General features: G+C 34.3%; 1 protein-coding gene across 3 annotated transcripts in view; it reads right to left on the bottom strand.

Annotated features, from left to right (window-relative positions):
- Positions 1 to 20,200, bottom strand: part of LOC114326943 (guanine nucleotide-binding protein G(o) subunit alpha) — a 395,605-nt gene that overhangs the window by 37,266 nt on the left and 338,139 nt on the right. For 2 of the 3 annotated variants that reach the window (XM_028275419.2, XM_028275417.2), the window contains one exon: positions 7,696 to 7,856. The exons of the other annotated variant lie outside the window; for it this stretch is intronic. In XM_028275419.2, the coding sequence (XP_028131220.1) occupies positions 7,696 to 7,856 (161 nt within the window). The remainder of the gene's footprint in view (positions 1 to 7,695; positions 7,857 to 20,200) is intronic. 3 annotated transcript variants of the gene reach the window in all.

Raw genomic sequence — 20,200 nt, 5'->3', positions numbered from 1 at the left:
CATGTCATAAAATAGGCTTAAAAATGAATATAACAAAAACAAAATATATGACGAACTTAGTACCAAGTAAACACCTTGAAATACAAAATGAACAAATAGAACTGGTAGACAAATATATATCTGGGTCACGAAATTAAGATAGGTAAGGACAATCAAACAACAGAAGTATTCAGAAGAATAATACAAGGATGGGCAGCATACAGAGCTCTTAGGGACATTTTTAAGAGTGACATTCCAACTAACATGAAGAAAAAAGTTTTCGACCAATGCGTGCTACCTATGGTGATGACCTATGGTGCAGAAACATTATCGCTCACAAAGAAAAACGCACAAAAACTAAGAGTAGCGCAGAGAAGAATGGAGCGATCAATGATAGGGGCCACTCTGCCAGACAGGATTAGAAACGAAGATCTACGAGCTAAGACCAAAGTCATAGACGTCATTGAAAGAAGCTGTAATTTAAAATGGAAATGGGCTGGACACGTTGCCAGAATGAAGGACGGAAGATGGACTCGCAGACTAGTTGAATGGAGACCAAGAGCCGATAAAAGTAGCAGAGGAAGACCACCAATACGATGGCAAGACGACTTACGAAAGACAACAAAAAACTGGATACAGAAAGCACAAGATAGAACACTTTGGAGACAAACAGGGGAGGCCTATGTCCAGCAGTGGATTGAGAGAGGCTGATGATGAAGCGATTATATCAGCTTTCTATTTACTTAAATTCATGGAATGGAGGCCCAGAAACTATAAAGAAGCCGAGTAGTCGAGGATGACTGTCGACTAGATGGACCGATGACATCAAAAGAGTAGAAAGAAACTGGCTACAAGCGACCCAGTGTAGAGCACCTGGAAAGAACTGAGGGAGGTCTATGTCCAGCAGTGGACGCGATTGGTTGATTGATGATTTACTTAAAACATACAGTTTTATATTCGTACAACAGGCCCAGACGTCATTCTGATGGAATCAATTATGATCGTCATTCTGGCTTCACAACCATATGTGAGTCTTAATCTTCCCAAGAATTTCCCTCTAGTCTTCCTTATCCATCGTTACTCTTCTCCATTACATGCTCCCTTCATATATGGAGGAGTAAGACAATGATGCATTCTGTCCTCTGTGTTATTTAATATGTGCTCATAATATATGAGCTGAAAGGCGTATTTAGTCAACGGACGGAGTGCGTCTAAATAACATTATATTATACCGACGACGTAGATAGCTTAGTAGACGGTTTGCAAAGAATAATGTAGCACATATCAAATATAAGTAGAAAATATGAACTTGATCTTAATACGAAAAAACAAACAAAGCACATATGGTAGTTGTAAGCGCAAAATATTAAATACATGGCTTTTGGCAAACCAACAATCAATTGACAGGGTAAACAGCTACACAAACATTGGTACCAATATAACAGCCAATGGGACCACTCTACTGAAATAAAACAACGCATAGGGAAAGTAAGATCAGCATTCGTACCGATGAATTATCTTTTCAGAAGTCATGATTTACCACTTCTCGTATCACCAGGAACTGGCATAATAAAGAGATAATTAATATAAATCCACAAAATTACGGTGAAATCTAGATAGATGGCGTTTTAACAACTTGCCAATACAGTTACTACCGTGCATATTAAAACTACAAGAGAAGACTTCACGTTTTGTCCATTAATTATTGGACCCCACGGTCACATTATCTACTATTCCGACAATAGCGGTACCCAACCCGTCACTCTGAACTAGACATCATCACCAATTTTAATTGTGATGACGTACTGTTTGAAAGGAATCAATTTTATACCAGTGTTAGCATTAGATTCTCAGATCTCTGATCTCTGTAATACGTAATACAAAGTAAATTCCTTGGGTAGTAGGGGAAGAGGTAATTCGAAGTTGCTACCGAATGCGGTATGTTGTGTGTTTTCAAGCAGGCATGGTATGCCGAGAATCACTGATTGGCTACTGCTGGAGTGGTAGATTTTGTGATCGGTGACACTTTAATGCAAACATATTTGACAAATTAATTACTTTAATGCCCGGTTCACATTATCCAGTCCAGCATTCCAGTAGAGCGTTGGAATTCCACTATTATTCCTGTGAACCTGCACTGGAATGTACCATTCTAGAAATAAATCTAGTCCAGTTGACTGGAATGGCGCGTGGCGGTCAATTTTTAATTATAGCTCGCGCATTCCAGCGCTTCTGTAATAGTGTAAACCGTCAATCCAGTGTGAACTGTCAGTCCAGTGCGAACAGTCAGTCCAGTGCTTGATTACATTACCGATATTTTGAATGACTGGAATCGTTTTTATAGCTTTTGAATGGCTTTAATAGTATCCAGCACTGTACTGGATTACTCGCTAGATTAAGATCATGTAAACCGGGCATGATAATAGTAGTACGTTCGGTGGTAGTACTACTTACAAACCAACTTTATTCTTCAGGACAAGGTCACAAGGTATTTGAAAAGATGGCACCAAGGAGAAGAAGAATATCTTGGCTTCAAAACCTAAGAAAGTGGTTCAATACGTTACAACCGGACTATTCCGAATAGCAGCAAGCAAAGTTATTATATGGAGTAGGAGTAGAGGCATAGACACTTTCTAAAGCTTCTTTAAGAACAGTCAAGGTCTTCGAGATGTGGTGATACAGACGCATGATAAGAATTTCATGGTTGGATCGTGTGACTAATGTTGAGGTCCTACGTAGAATGTCTAAGTAATGCGAGATTATTAACACAACCAATGAACTCAAATCAGAATATCTTGGCCATGTTATGAGAAATGAACAGATATATGGCTTGTTGCAACTTATTCTTCAGGGCAAGTTACTTGGTTGGAAAGATGACACCAGGGAGAAGAATATCTTGGCTTCAAAACCTGAGAAACTGGTTCAATACGTCTACAACCGAACTCTTCCGAACAGCTACAAGCAAAGTTAGGATAGCCATGCTGATGGCCAACATTCGAAACGGATAGGCACCGTGAGAAGATGAAGTATTTGTAAGCTGTAAAACTTGAAATTCGTTGTTGATTCTAAGTGCGACATAATTGTTGCATAAGCCTTAAACATTCCAACAGTATCAATCACCAGGAACTGGTCTAATAAATAGATAATTAGTATAAATCCACAAAGCTACGGCGAAATCTATATAGATGGCGTTGTAACAACTTCCCAATACAGTTGCTACCGTGCATATTAAAACTACAAGACAAGACTTCACGTTTTGTCCATTAATGAATGGACCCTACGGGTCACATTATCTACTATTCCAACAACAGCGGTACCCAACCCGTCAATCTGAACTAGACATCATCACTAATTTTAATTGTGATGACGTACTGTTTGAAAGGAGTCAATTTTATACCAGTGTTAGCATTAGTTTCATTCTAAGATCTGTACAAAGAAATTCCTTGGGTAGTAGGGGAAGAGGTAATTCGAAGTTGCTACCGAATGCGGTATGTTGTGTGTTTTCAAGCAGGCATGCGCATGGTATGCCGAGAATCACTGGTTGGTTATTGCTGGAGTGGTAGATTTTGTGATCAGTGGAAGTTTAATGCAAACATATTTGACAAATTATTACTATAGTAATACTGCGTATAGACCAACTTGTTTTTATATGTACCAGTTATAGTAAATTGAATATCATTAAATGATAAATGTTTTAATGATAATAATTTTTTCATGGTGTGGGTCGTGGGTCTTTGTTACTTGTAAAATACATACATTTTTACTTTACTACATATTCAATTTTATTTTTTAAACGCTTTTATTTAGTTCAATCGTTTGCGTCAAATCTTTAGACGTTAATTTGACTGCCTTTTCTTCAATGGAAATGAATGAAATTTTGCAGACATATGGATTCGCGAGAACAATACACGAATAGTCGATCAAATTTTTTTATGTTTATGAATTGTTTAAATAAAAAAAATGATTTTAATGGAAAATGCTTAAATTATCTTGTTTTTTACAATGTAGAAACTTAAAACTTTTACAGATTGTAGCTAATTATATGATGAACTATACATAATTTCACTTTTTATGTTATTTGTTTACGTTATGCTTCATATATGTATAAACAATAAAGTTTCAAATTTATCCAGTTTCTGTCCGATTTCTATCCAATTTTCAGCGAAAAAAAGTTATGGCACCGCAGAGGGACGAATGCTGCCCTTAGTATTGTCGTGGGATTCGACTGTCCATAAAACGCAAGGTTTGACTGTTGACTACGCTGCGCTGTCGTGAACTTGGGCCCGAAAGTGTTTGCGTAAGGACAGGCTTAAAAGCCTGCATTGAGCCTGCAAAGCTTACGTTTCATTGAGCAGAGTGCGATCATTAAGGTACGTATCCATACAAGGGTGAACCCCGCTCGGTGTAGCTGCTCAAATGGATACAGCATGCGCTCCCTTACATTTAAACCGCAAACCGGTTGAAACGAAGAGTGTACGCTCCAAGCGGCGATCACCGACGTATCCACTAAGTGGAGCTACTACACCGAACGAGGTTTATCCTTGTATGGATACGTACCTTTAGACGGCTTGCGCATCGAAGAACTGCATTGCGAGAAATTAACAGCGTCTACACCGTGCAATAGTAAAGTATTACAAGAGATGGAAATACTGCCAAAACTGTAATAGTCGTAAATAATGATTTTGATTTAAGAAATGTATGAAGAAATTACAGAAAATGTACAATGTATGTATCAAAAGTTAAAATAAATGCAAAAAAGGTATCTGTCATATACCTACAGCCTTTTTTTAAACATGACGATATATTTTAATGTTTGAAAAGTGTAAGACTAAAAAGTAAAAAATAAAACAATATGAAAAATTTTTTTTAAGAAACGCTTTTATTTAGTTGTGAGTGACTAAAAATTGAAATATAAAAAAATCAACTAAAAAGCAAAAAATAAAAAAATCAAACTCGACGGATTATTCGAAAAAAACGTTCATTAAAAAAATGAAAAATCTAACACATTCGTTAAAGAAAAGCGTGGGGCGCGTCTTCATCGAATAAACGGTTTTCGCCCCACGCTTTTCTTTAATGAATGTGTTAGATTTTTTCATTTTTTTAACGAACGTTTTTTTCGAATAATCCGTCGAGTTTTATTTTTTGATTTTTAGTTGATTTTTTTATATTTCAACTTTTAGTCACTCATAACTAAATAAAATCGTTTCTTAAAAAAATTTTTTTCATATTGTTTTATTGTATTCTATTTTCTATCTTCCAATATTGTTGCTGTTTTGATGTAAAAGCTAACCAGATAAGATGGGCAGGCTATGTGTTAAGATCAGAGGAAGACAGTGTTTTTTGCGAGACCAGACGGTAGAAGATTAGTAGGGCGTCCCAGAAAAAGATGGAAGGATGATGTTGACGTCGATTTATCTAGGATTAGGATCGGTGTACAGCACTGGGAAATTGATGCTCAAGATTGTAGAAGATAGAGGTCTACAGTGAATGCGGTGAAGACTCACCGCCACCGCGAGTTGTAAAGCCAGTCAAGAAGACGAATATGTTTGTTACATTTTCATTGATTCACGGAAATATCTCAACCAGATGAATATGACTGGTTTGATTGTGCCAAATTTAAGATCTGTTAACATCTAGGTATCCAAGTCTTTATTCTCATAGCGAATATGTTTAAAAATGTGTCATAAGAATATATAGGGTAATAGGTCCGGTGTGAATAAAGTATAACCAAATAAACACACGCGGATCAACTGAAAATATGACCTAGAGACTGCAGCTATATGATCAACTTTAGATGTATTGATTGAACATGTCTCAACAAACACTCACATGGGCATATAATTTTTTCTTCAGATATTTGCAGCCCAACCCAAATCTATTCTATGCTGTATCTATGTGCTTGGCTGTTTTTTCAAATTTGAATTTCGTGCCCATTTGTAGACATGTGTTTCTTTTAAGTTGACGTCTCCTATTCTGCCATGCTGCTTATTCAAATACCAACTTCCAATGAGGCCTTTAATCATTACGTCGAGCATCTGTTTTACATTAGCGATGTCGTCTATGTGAAAGGCCAGGGAAAGACCTGACGGTAGAAGACCGGCGGGACGGCCTAGAAAAAGGTGGAAAAATGCAGTCAGAGAAGAATGAAGTGAGACCATAGGAAAGAGTAGCACAGGATCAGAACCAATGGAAGACAACAGTAAACGCGGCAAAGACTCACGAACAGTTGTAAAAGCCAAAGGAGATAATGATGTCGTCTATGTTAAGTTAAACTTTCGTTGTCTATATTGATGCCTTCGTTCTTCCAAGATACTGATTTCATGGCGTATTCGAGGACAGCTCTAAAAAGTTTTACCGAAATGGTATCTCTATAGACTTTTTTATCAGGCTTTTAATTGCTTGAAGTCTTCAAGGCTTGAAGATGATCATTTGACCCGTAATTTTTCCTGAAACCTGCTTGGTCTATTGACCATATATATTGACTTATATCTTATTGATATAAGTCCAGTTTACCTTCCAATTGTTTGGCAATGATTTTGGTGAATGACATATAGAAGTGATAAAGAACAGACAGTATGCAATATTCATCAGACAAAGAAAGAAAGTCACAGACATAGTGAAACATGTAATTATGATGAAATAAGATGGGCGGATCATGTGGCGAGAACTTCGAACGACAGAGGAACTAGAAGAATATTATAATAGCAAGTACCAGTAGACACACGTAGCAGAGTTCGACCAGTGACGCTTTGGGGCGACCACGTAAAAATAATTACTGGATGATGATAGCCCAGAATCGAGAGACATGGAGTACCTTTAATAAAGATGCCTATATTCAACAATGGATAGTAACAGCTACATAATTACGATGATGATTGGTTGAATTACAATAAGCCAATTGGCCACAGTAAGACCAGTGTAGAACAGACGACTTCCAGAAGAAAAAAAAAGTTTATTGTAATAACAGCTGGAACAGTCTGTGGTTCAACAAATATAGACGGAATTAATAGTTTTTAGGTTAGATATCTCCAGTAATATTCGTAGTAAATTAATATCAAATTTGATAAAATTTGAACAAGACAGGAGAGTAGAAAGATCAGCAATAACGTATGTAATTCGAAAAAAATCTATCAAGAATCAATTCAATAATAGATATAGATTGTTCCACGAAAATAGAGAAAATAATATTTCTGGTATTCCTATTGTGTCCTACCAGTAATGATAAATAGGGATGACAAACATGTATTAAACAGAGAGTCATGGAAAGGCGAATGCTGGGATTTAAGGCTGGGAGTTAAGGCCAAAAAAGTAACGAGTGAAAACGAAATTCTACGAAGATGAAAGACGTCATAGAAAAAGCAGTTGACATAAAGTGGAAATTTACAGGCCATAACAATAGGCAGAAGAACGATAGATGAAACAAACAAGTGCTTCACTGGAGACCCTAGGAATCAAAACTACCCAAAGAAAATCCGCATATTATGAGGTGGACAAAAATGATTCACAGAGACATACCGTACCGGTCCAAGATGGATGAACATTGCAATGGACAGAGAAAAACGGAAGTCAGAGGAGGAGACCTTTATTCGAACTGGGAAATAGTTAGATGGCATGGCTTTCGATTGAAATACGTTTTAAGACATAATACATCGATTAGGTTATATAAAATTGATTACTAATATATAAGCGTTATTAAAAATATTTCATTGTACTTACTATTTGGCGGAATCGTTGAGCTGGTACTCGTTGGAACGACCAAAACATTCCTGAACTCCCGAGTCAGCCCATAACCTTTTCATTGCTGCTAAGAGTTCTTCTGAAAATGGTTCTGTATCTTCCATCCTTTGGATAACGTCGAATACCATTTTGCCGTCGATCTGAAATGAAACGATTCAATTAAAATCTTATCGCTAATATTATATTTTTATTTGAAAGTCATTTCTGTTTTTACAGATCCAGATTATATTTTAGGAAAGTTATGTGAATATGACAATAGATGACAATGAAAATGACCACATTTTTCCAAAGGTGAAACAACGATATGGACTTTTTTGCTGTGTATACATCTTTATACAGTTGATCTATCAAGTATTTTATAATATCATCCAGTTTAAAGCAATAAAAACAATTATTTAAAAGCAAACACGACTATGTTAATTTCTGACTCAATATTTTACAGTTTGAGTTTGCGACAGTCTTTAGTGATTTGATTTCTATGGTGTAGTAGTCCTGTGTTGAATCAAAAGTACCAGATCATCTACAAAGTGTAGGTACTTTATTTATTCTTATAAGACTTGTTTTACATAGACTCAAAAAAAACTTAAGAATGAGTCCCTGCATAAATCTTTATTTTTTTTAAAGACGCGAAATATTGCTACGCATTTAAATGTGAGCAAATAGCTCTAGTCTTGTCCAAGGATTGCTACCTCGGTACAATAATAAATGAAGAATGGAACCAACAACCAAGAGATGAATAGTACAGGAACCGAAGCTTTTCACCTCGCAATTTTTACAGAATGGATCGATTTGCTTGAAAACTTGAGAATAAGTAGTCCAAGGATCAAAATCTATATGATGCCAAAAGGCGCTTTTACCATAGGGGTGATTGCCACCCCATCTCGGGGGTGGAAACTTTTTATTACATTTTGGCCACAAAAGTTGATAAAAACATTCATTCTAATCAAAAAATGTTCTACACATTTTTTTGATAAAATTAATAGTTTTCGATTTATTCGCTATCGAAAGTGTTAGTTTTATATCGAAAAAATCATTTCGTGTTTCGATATATGTATGTACTCATTTACAATTCACTCAATTTTTGCCGTAGAAAAATGTTTTCAAACCAAGTTCTTGGTTCACCATTTTTTCGTATCTCTGTTATATTCTGAAGAAAATGGCATTTTTTACCAAACTACAAAAATTCGTTATTTCAACCAAACTTCTAGAATCTATTAATAATACATAAATAAAGAAGAATAAATTAGTCCAATGACTAAAAACACCGCTAACTTACATTATTATGCTTCCAATTGGATTCCTCCTTTTTTTTTTTTCAAAAAAATATATTGATTTTTTAACCGTAACTTTTTTATTTTTTATCTTAAAAAGTTTGGTAAAAAAGAATTGTGCACGTTTTTACAAGATCTATAAGCCTATTTATATTAGATCTTTTTAAAATTCTCAGTCGGAAAAAGAGGTGACTTTGAATGGGTTGGTAAAGGTGGTTTTGCATGTTACTACAAGTTTTAATTATTGTCAATAGCTCACTCAATTTTTGCCGTAGAAAAAATTTTCGCAAACCAGGTTCTTGGGAATTAAATAAGCTACAATTTCATATTTAAACATATTTTCGTATCTCTGATGTTAATCGTTCTGATCTATTCTGAAGCAAAGGCCATTCTTTTCCAAACTACAAAAATTCGTTATTCGCTTTTAACTCCATTTAAAAAAAAATATTCTAACCCGGTAAAACTTCTAGAACCAATTAATAATACATAAATAAAGAAGACCAAATACGGTCAATTACTAATTTTAATTAGGGTGGTGATTAGGGGGTTGCTTCCGATCACTTTTTCGCTGAAAAAAATAGGGACTGACATTCTTTTCATTATAAGTCACTTAATTTTCTAGTTCACTAGTTCACTATAGGCTTTATTTATTTCTGGAGATAGATATTTTTAAATACTTTAAATTTTTGGAGTTATTAGCAGAAAACTTATTAAAAACATTGATTTTTCGATATAAAATTAACACTTTTGACAGCGAATAAATCGAAAACTATTAACTTTATTAAAAAAATCTATGGAACGTTTTTTGCTTAGAATGAACGTTTTTACCAAGTTTTGCGGTCAAAATATAATAAAAAATTTCCACCCCCGATTTTCCAGATCAGATTTATCGATGGATTCTATGTAGTTTTTTCTTCTGAATCCAAATCTGAAAACGGCATTTCGATATCTCTAACCGTCTTCGAGATAATCGACCTCAAAGTCTAAAATGTGACGTCACAATCCATTTATTTTCTGCCGACACACTACACCTCAGCTGAAATCGTTGCTAGTAAGTAGGCTAGTTTTTTAATCTCGATTTGTTAAGCAAAGCATAGGTTATTTACATTATTTGAGTTTGACACTTCGTGAATGTCAAACTAAATTTTAAATTAAGTATTAATAAAATATCAATGACATTTGATAGTGAATTTAATTAGGTATTATATAAAATAAATAAGATGTACAAAAATATAATTTGAGTATATTTTAAAAGCAATAATTTATTAACCGCTTTAAAAAGGTTTATACGAGTATACGCCCTCGCCTTTAATGATAAATGGACTTTTCATTCGTTATGAAATGAAAATTGTTATTATAGTCGGTTCGCTAAACTCGACACAACTGGCTAGTGATTTTAGTAGGTAATTTTTTTGTTTTTTGCTAATTTTGTCAAAATTGGCAAAATTACTAATTATTTAGTACCTACTTATTAACAAATTGGCAAAATTATTGACTAAAATCACTAGCCAGTTGTGTCTCGAGTTTAGCGAACCGACTACATGAAATAATATTGTTTGGAATAAAAAATTATGGTCTGATATATGCAATTACATCCTTCTAATGGAAAAAAATATTTGAAGATTTTTCTCAAATTATGGATACCAACAACATTTTCATTTATAACTCTTTTATTTTTAATTTGACGAAGAAAAGTTATTCTTCATAAAAAGCACTTCATGGTCTATGATTTATGATGAAGATTTATCATATATAAAATTTTATTAATTTTATACGAGGTATATAATGAATTTCGATCAAGACTAAAGTGCCTTTAGCCAAGCCGCACACCAAAGAAACATGAAACGAAAAACATGAAACATGAAACGAAAAACATGTTTCATGAACCTAAAACACTGCTAAACAAATCTCAAAGTCCGCCTACCAATGAAACGAGTGTGATTCATGCTCATGACACATTTTTATTTTCGGAGAGTTTCATAAATGGCCGGACGTATATTTGTTTAGCAGTGGTTTATTTCCATGAAACGTAATTTAGGTTTCATGTTTCTTTGATGTGCGGCCTGCCTTATAGTTCATAACATTTAAATTAGAATGATATAATTGCACATTAAAACATAATTATTAATTCTAAACAACTTTTCATAATAGCAATTTTCCATATTATGAATTAAAATACGTAAATAAACAAAGTTTTCGTTATGATAATGCTCGCATTTTCAGCTTGTTATATATGTAATATTCAAACCTCGAAGCTCCGACACTCCTAGGTTTGACTAGTAAATCCTGAGGTATGACTAACGGTCTTAGTCAAACCCCGAAATAAATTCCATTTTTGGCACTTGACTATTCGAAATTCGAATCTAGAAGAGACTTCATAATTTGGTTAGGCAAACGTTGATACTTAGTTTCATGAAATCGGGCTTTGACCAGTCAAACTCCGATCAGGTATTAAAATACCATAATTTGTTATAGTCCTTGGACCCACATATAAAATTATTATTTATGACCACACCGTCGAAACTTTTTGTACTTGTTATTTGGGTGGAGTCGGACAAATTTGAAGCTTGGTAGTGAGGCGTTTGTCTGTCAAGCTGTCACGAATTTGTCAATTTAAGCAAGAAAAAAATTTAGGTATAACCACATTGGTCATTTTATTTTATTCAATGGTTTCTATCATGCGAAAACAATTTTGTCTGACAAAAATATTGGGCCATATGACGCGTCGGACATGTCAAATTTATGAAATTAATAAATTTATTACCACATGGCTAATTTTAACAGAATTTGCTATAAAACATTTTTACAATAATGTGGTAACCTTGTCGGACAATTTTCACGGGGCTTATGCGCAGTTGGATGCGCCGAAGATGTCAATTTCCTGGATTTTTTTTATTTAAAACCATTTTTCCGACAAAAATAGGAGGTTATAAGTAATTATATTTTGACATACATACTTACATTACATTTTGACTCAATTTGACTCAAAAACACATCAACAGGCCAAAAATGGAATTTATTTCGGGGTTTGACTAAGACCGTATGTCAGACCTAAGGATTGACTAATCAAACCTAGGAGTGCCGGAACTTTGGCGATTGACTATAAAATAAATATACATATGCTCCTGTCAGAGTTTTTTGTGTTTAAAGATGTGTAGTACATATTTCTTCCCCTCAATCTGAATCCTGTCCTTATATTACTATCCTTGTATTATATACCTACGCCGAATTATTCAGAGGCTGATCATTAATGGACTCATGAATTTGCATGCAGCTTTTCAATGAAGAGGATAGAAATTATGAACGAAAATGTGTTTTTAATCATATAAATAAATGCACCGACAAGAACAATAAACAGATAATATAAATAATCATTAAGTTTTCATTAAAACGATAACAAATCGGGATTAACGATGATGTATTATTTTTAGAACGTAAAAAATACCACGCATTAATTACCATGAAATTGTCAATAAAACCATTTGTTGTTGAATTTATGCGTTTCAATGACATATCTTGTGTTATTTTTCGATTATTCATTTAATTACGACTTTACGACCCAGCAACAATGTTAGAATACCAATAAACCAGGGTTAATATGACCTGAAAATGCTCAGATACTTTCAACGAAATATTTGTTGTTTTCGTGTATAAATTCGCAAAGTCTGTTCATTCGTTCGTTTGTACATTGCCGCCCCTGCAGTACTTCGAGTCAATCTACCGATGGATTGATTATGTAGTTTTGTCTCCTTAATGCAAGTGTGAAAACGGTATTTCGATATTACCCGACCTCGAAGCCACAAAATCGAATTTTCGACTTAAAGCATAGGAATATAATATTAAATATACCAATTCAATGTGTTTTTTAAATTCGATATAACAGGTCTTAAAGTCGAAAAATCTAATTTTTGACTATTATGTAAATATTCATATCTATCATCATCATCATCACTGGCTCGACAACCCTTTCTGGGTCTTGGCCTGTTCCAGGATTCTTCTCCATTCTGATCTGTTTCGTGCTTTTTTTTCCAGTTTTTTATTTTTAAGGTTATTATATCATTTTCTATTTGTTCTAAATATCTCAGCTTCGGTCTTCCTCTTGTTCTTTTTCCTACTGGCATCTGTTTGAATATTTTGTTTGGTATTTCGTCTTCTTCCATTCTTTCTACATCTCCCATCCAACGCAGCCGTCCTATTTTAATGAATGTTATGATATCCTGATCCTGGTATATTTTGTATAATTCAAAGTTGTACCTTCTTCGCCAAATTCCGTTTTCTTTTGTGCCCTTATATATGTGTCGCAAGATTTTTCTTTCAAAGGCTAGCAATGTTTCCTCTCTTTTAGTGAGTGTCCAGGTTTCTGAGCCGTATGTGAGTACCGGTCTTATTAAGGTTTTGTTTGTATATTTGGCATTTTGTTTTTCTTGCGACGTTATCTGATCTTAGTTGCCGAATTAAGCCATGGTAACTTTTATTGGTAATAAATATTCGCCTCTTCACTTCCTCCGCAACGTTATTATCAGACGTGACTAGGGATCGCAAGTATGTAAAGTTTTTTACCCCCTCAATGTTGTATTCTCCTATTGTTATATTTTGTGGCTGCCTTATTTCTGCGCGTTTTTACTTACCTGCATATATTTTGTTTTGTTCTGATTGATTTTAAGGCCACTATTTTGTGCAACTCGTTCTATTTGATCGAATTGCGATTATGTCAACATCATCTGCAAATGCTAGTTTTTTGCACGCTTTTATTAATGATTGCTCCTCGAGTATTGACTGTTGTGTCCCTCATTATTTTCTCTAGTACGATGTTGAACAAGATGCATGATAGAGCGTCTCCCTGGCGTAGTCCCTTTTTCACATCTATTGTTTCCGTTAGTTCGTTTTGTATCCGGATTTTACTTTCTACTTTTAGAGATTCTTTTATCAGTTATATTAGTTGTGTTGGTATATTAAATTCTTTAATTGCTTTAATTAAGAGTTCTCGGTTTATATTGTCATATGCGCTTTCGAAGTCTATAAAGAGATGATGTGTGTCGATGTTATGTTCACTTGTTTTTTCGAGGATCTGTCGCAGAACAAATATCTGGTCTATTGTTGACTTCTGTCTACAGAAGCCACTTTGGTATTTGCCAACTATTTTTTCAGCGTGTGGTCTAAGTCTTTCATAAATGACGTTGGACATTATTTTGTATGCTGCATTCAGCAGCGTGATTCCACGGTAGTTTCCACATTCTAACTGATTTCCTTTTTTATGTAGGTAATGGTACACCAATACCGCTATTCCACTCCGCTGGTAGCTGTTTATTTGTCCATATCTTTGTTATCAATTCATGTATTGTTTTCTGTAGTGCGTCTCATCCTTCCTTCAGTAATTCCGATGCTACTTGATCCGATCCCGGTGATTTATTGTTCTTTAATTTGTACTGCTGTTCTAATCAAGGCTATTGTTGGTGGACTCTTTTCTCTGTTGTCTGCTTGGTCTAATGGTATATCAGGGTTCGTCTCACTCCCATCTCCTTCAAGCTTTTCCGTAAAATGTTCTGTCCATCTTCTTAGTATTCTGTCAATATATTACCTTCCTTATCTCTACACATCGTTGTTCTCGGTTTGAAGTCTTTTCTGCTTTTGTTCAGTTTCTGATAAAATTTTCTTGTCTCTGTTGTTCATTTCTATAGTAATTCATATCTATAGTAATATAGAAATGATGTTTGCTAACTGTAAACAAAGGTTTCGTCATTATAATTCTCGCATTCTCAGCTTAGGCTTGTGCTTTGCGGAGTTAATTTTCTTTACCTACTAATAAAATAATATCATCTTTTTGTTTATAATGCCATCAGATACAAAAATACTAGACACGTATATCTACATGAAGATCTCAAAATTCAATTGGTCAAAGATGCAATTCGGTCAAGAGCTATAAAGACAACAGTCAAATAGTTGAGCGCTCTACAAATAGGTATCAAATGAAAAGAGAGGCCTCAGACCAAACTGCGTATCAGTACACAGGAAAAATAATGATGAACGAATAATTAACGAACACGAGCTGCTCCAAACATGGCAAGAATATTTCAAAAATTGACCAAACATACATCAAGAGGACTTGCATACGACCGATCAGACATATGGTATAGAAGTGCGCGAAGACACCAACAAAATGAAACAGATGCTAAGAGTTGCCGAAATGAAAATCCTAAGAACAATAGTGGGAAAAACAAGAAGAGACAGAGTGAGAAATACAGACATTAGAGAGCAATGCAAAATTCAAGATATTGTAAGATGGGGAAGGCAGCGCAAGAGGACGTGGTACAACCATGTAAGACGAATGGATGAGAACAGACTCCCAAAAATTGTCCTAGAGAACATTGTCCCAGAAAAATTGTCCCGGCCCGATTCAAGACCCCCCGGAAGACCACCTAATAGATGGAGGGATAGTTGGCAATCTACCTCCCAGGAAATTAAGCAGAGGCAGCTTCAGAATTAAACAGATCGAAAGATATCCACGAAGTAAAAGAAGAAGAAGAAGACATCAAGAGGAAAAACCTGTAGAGGACCCAAAAATAGACGAAACATTGCAAGTACCTAACAAATTGAAAAACGCAAAGCTCCAGGCTCTGACAATATATCGGCCGAATTCCTTAAGTACGAAGGAGAATCTTTAGGCATATAGACAATTATTAGACAAACTAATAACACTTTTTTTAGATGGAATGAAAAGAAAATAGCAACAAAATAGCACGAAAGTGTATCCCCATCCATAAAAAGGGAGACAAAACCAAGTGCTCCAATTATAGAGGCATCTCTCTACTTAACACGGTATACAAAATCTAATCGCACATCCTTTTAAGTAGGCTAATACCAATTAGGCTCTGGGATTTCTAATTTCGTTAATAGATGTCGCTTGAGCGTTTAAGACGTGAATTATTTGTTTGGGGGGTCTGAGTCTGGGGAGACTGAAACGTACCTAAGAGGATTATTTATCATCACTGAACCGAAATTAAACACAAGCTGTCTTTCATTTTATCAGTTTACTCATATTGTGAGTACACGGAACTAACTTTTGTTGAAATTTTTTACTAGACGAATAGACGGAATGTGACTGCATATTGTAGAGACCCTTTCGTCTCCTTTATTCGTCGTCTCCTTGCCTTATAAATTGTAAAAGGCAGAGATTAAGGATGTACCCAGAAATTAGTTCCACGAGAGGTTTTCAGATTTACGGATCTGGGATTTCTCATTTAGCTAATACTAATTGTATTTTATTATATAATTGAATTATTTTCAATAATTCCTACTATAACCAGAAGGCGAATATTAGAGTAGAACGGGAAACAACCGAGGAACTCGAGATCAAAAAAGGCGTAAGGCAGTGATGCATACTTTCGCCAACCTTGTTTAACTTATATTCAGAAGATATTATAAACAGAGCCCTTGCTGACCAAGATATAGGAGTTAAAATAAATGGCACTTTAATAAACAATTTGAGATACGCTGATGACACAGTATTAATAGCAGAAACCCCGGAAGATCTCCAAACACTGATAAACAGAATAGTAGAGTGCAGCGAAAAGTTCGGTTTATCACTTAACATCAAAAAAACAAAAATAATGATGGTGTCGAAATCTCCACAAAATTTTTCTGACATAACCGTACATGATCAAAGAATTGAGCGTGTTAGAAAATATAATTACCTGGGAACTGTGATTAATGAAAACAACGACAACTCTGAAGAAATCAAGATCAGAATAGAAAAAGCTAGAGCTACTTTTACCAAAATGAAAACAGTTTTATGCGGAAGAGAGCTAAGTTTAAATCTTAAAATTCGCCTGATGAGATGTTACGTGTTGTCAGTTCTTTTCTATGGAATGGAAGCTTGGACACTGAAAAAGATCGATACAAGGAAAATGAAGCATTCGAGATGTGGATGTACCGCAGGATACTGAGAATATCGTGGACAGAGAGAGTGACAAACATGGAAGTGTTGCGAAGGATGCAGAAAGAAAAAGAACTTGCGCTTACTATTAAAAAGCGCAAACTGCAATACTTGGGACATATAATGAGGGGACAAAAGTACCAGCTACTACAATTAATTATTCAGGGAAAATAATAGGTAAAAGATCCATTGGCAGAAGAAAACATTCATGGTTGAAGAATTTAAGAGATTGGTACAAGTGCAGCAGCTGCCAATTATTTAGATCTACGGTATCAAAAATACGCATAGCCTTGATGATAGCCAAACTTCGGAACGAGGACGGCACCTGAAGAAGAAGAAGAATTGTAGAAAATTTCATAGGGGAATTCTAAGCCTGATTCTGAAAAAAGTAATGTCAAGAGTACATCACGTTTTTATTCTACGATCTACGACAGCTGCTTGTAAAAGGATGGGAATTCAATAGAATTATCCATAATCTCGACAAGCATACGACATCATTAAAAGGGATCAGATGATGCGGAATGCAATGACAGAAATTTCAGTTGCAAAAACTTACCCAGCTTGTTAAGATATGTGTAAATGGCTGTAGATCCAGTGTACGGATACGTAAGAAACTCTCAGAATCGTTTAAAGTAAACAGTTAGTGCAGTAATTGAAGCTTTTTAGCTCAGAAATTTTTTACTATTAACCGATTTACATGAAATTTTGAAATTAGGCTTATGCTACCCTTAACTTCAAAAGTGATATTGACCCGAACTCTGTTTTCACCCTGCTTTTCGGTGGTGGAATTTTTTTTTCAAAATAACCTCAGATATCGATAGAAGACCTCATTTTAAGCAAAAAATGTTGTAATTCCTATTCCACGAACATACGCCTGTTTTGGATTACTTCGACAACGAATATTTTACTGTGCAAAATAAGATGAACAAAAGTAAATTGCAAATTACATTGTTGTTTATTGGAATAATTATTAGCGCCATTTACTTTCGTACTTCTTATGTTGCACAGTAAAATATTCGTTGTCGAAATAATCCAAAACAGGCGTATGTTCTTGGAATGGCCCATATAAAGTTTTTTCAAAAACCCAATACTTTTCAAGTTATTGGCAATTGAAAATTCGGAATTTTCTAACGATTTTCAACAGTTTTTTTGCAAATATCTCCAAAAATATGCATTTTAACGATAATACTATAATGAACAAAATTGTAGCAGGTAAAAAAATGAACAAACTGGTTTTTTAAAGAGTGTTCTAAGTGCAATATTAAGCGAGATATTGAAGATCAAAGCCGTTTTTTATTCTGTGAGAAATTTAATCGATGTATTCAATGCCATCTAGCGGAGAGCGAATAAATTTTATGCATGCTAATGAGAAAGAATTTTATAGTGCTTAAAATAAGCTTTAAAATGAGCACCACCGTTAAAAGTCTTTTGTACGTAAAATGAGTGAGCTGTAATGAAAAAAAGAGGAACATCTAATGGTTTTTTTTAATCAATGGATTTCCATTTTAATCATAAGTGCCATTTCCACCAAAATTAAAATTAATGGTATTTCGTCTAGAATCAACTTTAATATAAAGAGTTTGATGGATTCTAGCAGTTTCGCTACTTTGGAACACATATTTTCTGAAAAAATCACGATTTTAAGAAAAAAAATTTTTTCGAATTTTTAAAAAATCCACCTTTTCATAATATCTCAAAAATAATAAAAGATACGTAAAAAAGTGTAATAATAAAAAAAATAGGTTTTTTTGACAAAAATTTTGGTTTGTTTGTTTTTCCTATCACACAAAAATTGACGAAGATACCGTTTCAAAATAAAACGTTCTTCACTACATATTATAATGAAAAAAGTTGTAACTGTTTTAATTGCCTTCAAAATGGTTTTTTATAAGTTGTGATAGCTTCAAAATTGAAGTAGTTATGGGCTAAAAACTAAATCATACATATTCAATGTTTTAATTTAGGGGTAGTTTTAAGGGTTAAAGAACTTGAGCATATGATTTTCCAGCATAGCTTTTTCGAGAACGTGGAACGATATTTAAATTCTTTTTAGTTTATTAAAAGAAATTGTTTATACAATTTTTAATCGAGGGGTTGATTTTAAGGGTTGAATGGGGTTAACAATTAAATAATTAAGATAGAGAACGTAAAATATTATTTACTCTATATTTAAGTCTTCTTGTCAAACGAAATTAATTTTTTGTAAATTTTTTCTATTTAGGGGTTGTTTTTGAGGTTGAAAGAGGGTTAACAATATGATAATTAAAATAGAGAACGTCAAATATCATTTACTCTATATTTAAATCTTTTTATGTCATACTAAATTAATTTTTTGTAAATATTTTCGATTTAGGGGTTGTTTGCAAGGGTCGTATGGTTTTCAAGGGAATAAAAATGAGTTTACCATGAGATTATTATGTTAGAAAACACTTCACAATGTCACTCTTTATTATTAAACACGTTTTCTGGCGATAAAATGGTTCAATGTCAATTTTTCCATTAAGGGGTTGTTTTCACCCCTTAAAAATAAAAAACGGAGTTCAGGTCAATATCACTTTTGAAGTTAAGGGTAAGATAAGCCTAATTCCAAAATCTCATGTAAATCGGTTCATAGTAAAAAATTTCGGAGGTAAAAACCTATTGTACGCTTCAATGACTGCACTAAGTAGCCTGAAACAACGAGAAGCGCTGTCACCTCTCCTTTTTAATATAATTCTGGAGAAAGTAGCAAGAACAGCACAAATTAGAACAGAACTACTGACAGTGAATAGAAAAACATTTACTGTAACACAGTAATACCAAAATTACTGTTATACGCGGATGACATTGACATTTTTCGAAACATCGTTACCAATGTTAAGGAAACTTACAAACAAATTAGAGATAGAGAAAAAAAATCTGTGGTGTGAAAACTTATAGACAATATAAATATTATGATACACACAACGATACTCAAAGGAAAATATAAGATAGAGAAAGCTCCCATTCCGAGAATTCGGTTGATATCAACTGATATGCTATTCGAATTTAAACGAATTTAATATTCGATCCGTCTTCTATTCTCAATGACGATCATCATTCTCTTTGCCTTCTCCCTATGCGGGGTCGGCTTCCATATAGGGCAGTCAATGAGGGTATTTGGCTCCGAATTCCATCCTACTACATCGATTTACTTGATAGTTTCACTGTAAGTAGCGAATAGCTCAAGAAATAAAGTCTTCCCACCCCTTCTTAGGGGTGAAATTTTTTTGATTAAAATAGCTACGGAATAGGCTAGAGA

The sequence above is a fragment of the Diabrotica virgifera genome, chromosome 1 (assembly GCF_917563875.1).
Source record: "Diabrotica virgifera virgifera chromosome 1, PGI_DIABVI_V3a".
Taxonomy (NCBI): Eukaryota; Metazoa; Arthropoda; class Insecta; order Coleoptera; family Chrysomelidae; genus Diabrotica; species Diabrotica virgifera.
The sequence above is the reverse complement of the archived record's forward strand: the minus strand, read 5'-3'. Positions and strand labels throughout refer to the sequence as shown.